Below are 4,971 nucleotides of genomic sequence, written 5' to 3' on the forward strand. Positions count from 1 at the left end.
GTGGTAAGGAGAGGGTTAATATATACTTTTTTTTTTTTTATCCGTTGGCGTTGGCTAATGATTTTCCACTGAGTTGTTTACCATTAGCCTTTCTGTGTACCGATAGTTGATGTTTTTGTTTTTGACCTGAAATTCGCTCACCACGTTGCGCACGTTCTAAAATTACCTTTCAGACCCTTACTCTGGACAGGATGTGTGTAGATTCATTTATTTTATTTTTATTTTGCCATCGGTGTCTTCTTGAAACATATTCAAGGCAGGAAAAAACAATGCAAAATACCATCCATTAATCTACGCGATGTCACGACTTAGTTTAGAACAACATGCACGTGCCATTGGTCATCTTCAAGCTGGACAGTCTGTGACCAATGCCCCAAAAATGCTTAATATCACAAGGAGAACTGTATATTTGTTAGTCCCTTACTGTTTGTATCATTTAAAATCGATCCACTAACAAATATACAGTTCTCCTGCAGGAGAGAGAGAGAGAGAGAGAGAGAGAGAGAGAGAGAGAGAGAGAGAGAGAGAGAGAGAGAGAGAGAGGAGAAAGATAATGTGGGGGAAGAGGGGGGCAATTGGTAGAGGAGGAGGTGGGGGGAGGAAAACTCATTCTTCAAATGTGACCCTTCGCCTCAAAACGGTATTAAGTCGGGATGGTTAAGATGTTGAAAATTGAATTTATAGCCAGAAATATCAGACTTGAGTTGAGTTTGTATGTTTTATTGAGGAGAATGGATACTATATTTTAGGGTGCTAAAACTTTATATTTTTCACCAGTTTTAACATTTAATTCGGTTTTTAAGCATCTGGTTCATTCCGACAATACCGTTTTGAGACGATGGGTCACATATGTGAAAGATCCATCACCACTCTGCAATCAGCTGATTTCAACTTTACAACAACACCCAGTTGATTTCAACTTTACAACACCACCCAGCTGATTTCAACTTTACAACACCACCCAGCTGATTTCAACTTTACAACACCACCCAGCTGATTTCAACTTTACAACACCACCCAGCTGATTTCAACTTTACAACACCACCCAGCTGATTTCAACTTTACAACACCACCCAGCTGATTTCAACTTTACAACACCACCCAGCTGATTTCAACTTTACAACACCACCCAGCTGATTTCAACTTTACAACACCACCCAGCTGATTTCAACTTTACAACACCACCCAGCTGATTTCAACTTTACAACACCGCCTGGCTGATTTCAACTTCACAGCGTGGTACATCCGTGCAAAAGGCGAACCGTCCCCCTGTCATCCCATAACACCAAGGATATTCTTCGCCGTCAGGGTCTCGGCAGTAATTGCTTACAGCATTCACATTGTAATCGTCTACCCAATAATAATGGTCTTCATCATTACTGTGAGAATTTGGAATCATGGAAGTCCATTCCTGGCAAACGGCCCCGTTACGGTTAGTTGAAAATGTCCCTCGGTACACAGCTCTCTTAGAACTGCGATCATTACGGTAACAAATCGTGGAAACACAGCCAACTTCCGGTTCACTGGTGGTTGTATAGGTCCAGTCTCCACTTTCATGACATATAACGTCATTCCATTTGGTTTCGTGCTCTTGGCAAAGAGGCTCAATGTTATAGTCATTGGAATTTTTGGTAACTTTCAAAACCGTACCAGAGAGACCAAGTTGAGCTCCAATCGATGCCAAACACGCTGCATTCAATGGCCAATTGCCATTTGCGTAGTCGTAAAGCAAGCCAAAATTTACCATGTGTTCACTCCAAGATAGACAGCTATACACGGCTACCCTTCCTTCTTGATGGTCAAGGTATCCTTCATAATTACAGCCGATAACGCTCGGTACAGGAAAGTATAGCACGCTACTTGTCAGAGTGAGACGACATCGTGGTACATCGCAAAACTGAAATCGCGGTCCAGTCATTCCATAACACCAAGGAACTTTTGTACTGTCAGGGTCTCGGCAGAAGTTGCTGGCAACAGTCATATTATAGCCGTCTACCCAGTAAAAGCTGTCATCGTCCTTGCTATGGTCATTAGGAAAATCGAACTTCCATGCTTGACAAAGGTTACCGCCCTCGTTCTCATTCTTTGTTCCTTTATATACAGCTCTAAGTGTGTCGCGATCACTACGATAACAGGTGGTGGATACACATCCAACTTCTGGAGTGCTTGTAGTCGTAAATGTCCACGCTCCATTATTGCATTCGATGCTATTCCATTTATATTCGCCCTCCTGACAAATGGGTTCAATGTCAAATATGTTTTCTGTTCTTTTTGTAATGTTCAAAAAAGTGCCTGCCAGCCCTATTTGGTCACTCAAACTGCTAAAACACGCTTCATTCATAGTTTGCCATGCGTTATTATCAGTGTCAAAGAGAAGTCCGATATTTGTCATTCGCGAATTCGAAGATTCACAATCATACACAGCTCCTAAAGATCTTCTGAATTTAGTAAACCCTTCCAAAACACAACCGCTGACTGTCGGTGCAGACGATACTGCTGGTCTTGATTCTGAACTGAAAGTCAAATGTCCGTAAAAGCCGTCTGCGGGTATGAGGCTTGGAATAGCGGTGCTCTGTGTCATTAAAAAACATTGAAATTTCTCGTTTTCTATCGGACTTGCAAAAAAGGCTGCACACCATTCGTCAATGGAACATAGAGTTATACAGTAGAGTCTTGAGGACAGAACACGTGTATAATAAGTGTTTGTGGAGCCTGGTGGGCTTAAGTTTGGATGCATTTCAAAGTCATGAGTTCTGCTTCCCGCTGAGGTTATGCCACAGTATATGCTTATCATTGGACAAAGAAAGTCAACTGTAAGTATCAGTATTTTATAGAAATTCATGGTGAATAGGAGCAGCCGTATTCACTCCAGTTGATACGTAATGTTCAATTAACTATCTTTTGAAATCCCAGTCGCGTCCCTTTATTGTATTAGTTCACAATAAGCTTTATGGACTCGTACAGGGTCGTGAAGTGATCCTCCGTCTCTTCAAGCAAGACTATTTTGTAGATTTATTATCTGTAACCCTTTCATAAAAACTCACCGTAGAAGGGGATAGGAGATTTATATCTGCAAGGGTCGTACCTAGATTACACAGATGAATAAAGAAACAATAAAACAATCACCACATATTAATATTACTGTAATAACGCATCATATGATTATCACAATATTGATGAATGTAATATTTATTGTGACGACGACGGCGATGATGATGATGATGATGATGATGATGATGATGATGATGATGATGATGATGATGATGATGATGAGGATGATGTTGATGATGATGATGATGATGATGATGATGATGATGATGATGATGATGATGATGATGATGATGATGATGATGATCATAATGATGATGATGATGATCATAATGATGATGATGATGATGATGATTATGATGATGATGATGATGATGATGATGATGATGATGATGATGATGATGATGATTGTCACGAGTGGACCTTCGACATGGTATATTACCGAACCGTACGCTGTCAGCAGGCATCTGTTAAATAGGTTAGCCGCGCATTTATCTCCCTTGCCTAGATCACACTTCACATGCAGCGAGAAAACCCCCTAATCCACTCGCGTCACTCACACTCAGTCAACACCGGACCATAGGCAATTTAGGTGTTAACATCTGGAGACACGCCCACCACCACCCTATCTTAGAAATAAAGACACCTAGGAATCGAACTCTGGTCGCGTGACCGAAATATAACCTCAACTGGCAAGGAACCATTCCCTTCCACAAACCTACCTTCACAAGAGAGCCCGTGTCTATTATTCTGTTCAGTGGTGTTATATTCATTAATAAGGGGTGAGGGAAATACAATGATTTAATTTCTTAAAATTCTTTCTGATCTACGAACTATGTATAAACCTATGATATTGATATGCATGGCATCATGATGACTTGGATACATGAATTTTGATCACACGTTACAATATCATTGTTTATCTAGTCTTTTTGTCTAGTGCAGTCAGGTAATTCATGAGGCGGAGTACTTATCATTCGTTTACTTCATGCTATCTGAGCGTTAGCTATATAATTATGTTTCTTAAAATCTTCATTAGTCTTTAGTTATAACGTTCACGTAATAGACTATTTTACTGAAATATTTTTAGGCGTGTTTAGCCGTTTGTACCATTTGAACATGTTATTAGGTCTAACTTCAGACCAGTATTGAGTAAATGTTATTCATATTATAAGATTATGGCTGGTTTACACTATTTACTATATGAACCACTGCCTGGGGGCACACAAGTCCCTAAGACAGGCCAAGGAATTTTAACACGGAGGAATCTGACGCCATGTATATATTTATCACATCAAACCAGATTTCAAGCCCTTCATAGTATGGACTATTAGGAGGACAGTCCAACCTCACACTATTGCATCAAACGACACCCTACAATCAAGACCCGAGAGACGGCTTAGGACATCGGCTCCCACAAAGAAAAGATTCGCAAAATTAAGCGTTTTGTTAATTCTCCAAAGATGAAAATTAAATATTTGGGTATTTTAATTGACAATAAATTGCAGAGACATTTACAAACCGATGCTGTTATCTCTAAATTGAACAAAAGAATGAATTTCATTCGGAAACTTTCAGAATTTAACATAGACAAAACTTTATGCACCCCTTTTTTATAGATCCGTTTTGGAGACCGTTATTATTTTTTGTATTACAGCATGGTGTGGAAATGCCAGTATGCGCGATATTAAGAAAATTGATCGGATAATTGATAAAGCCAGGAGTTATACTCGCCCTATTTCCAATGTGGAAGAACTGTTCAAGAGATTTTGTCTAAGTAAAATGGAGAAAGTTATGAAGGATGGCAATCACCCCCTTCGCAAATATATTAAGTTCTCCACGAGGAGCCGTCGCCTTATATCTATAAAAACAAAGACAACACGTCACCTTAATTCATTTTTGCCACATGGTGTTCGAATTTTT

General features: G+C 39.7%; 1 protein-coding gene across 1 annotated transcript in view; it reads right to left on the reverse strand.

Annotated features, from left to right (window-relative positions):
- Positions 1 to 774: 774 nt before the first annotated feature.
- Positions 775 to 4,971, reverse strand: part of LOC144959762 (plasminogen-like) — a 7,049-nt gene continuing 2,852 nt past the window's right edge. Inside the window, exon 2 of the mRNA XM_078892491.1 lies at positions 775 to 3,085. Within this exon, the coding sequence (XP_078748617.1) occupies positions 1,202 to 2,842 (1,641 nt within the window). The 5' untranslated portion in view covers positions 2,843 to 3,085 and the 3' untranslated portion in view covers positions 775 to 1,201. The remainder of the gene's footprint in view (positions 3,086 to 4,971) is intronic.

The sequence above is a fragment of the Berghia stephanieae genome, chromosome 14 (assembly GCF_034508935.2).
Source record: "Berghia stephanieae isolate SIO BIC M18660-M18661 chromosome 14, UCSD_Bste_1.3, whole genome shotgun sequence".
Classification (NCBI taxonomy): domain Eukaryota; kingdom Metazoa; phylum Mollusca; class Gastropoda; order Nudibranchia; family Aeolidiidae; genus Berghia; species Berghia stephanieae.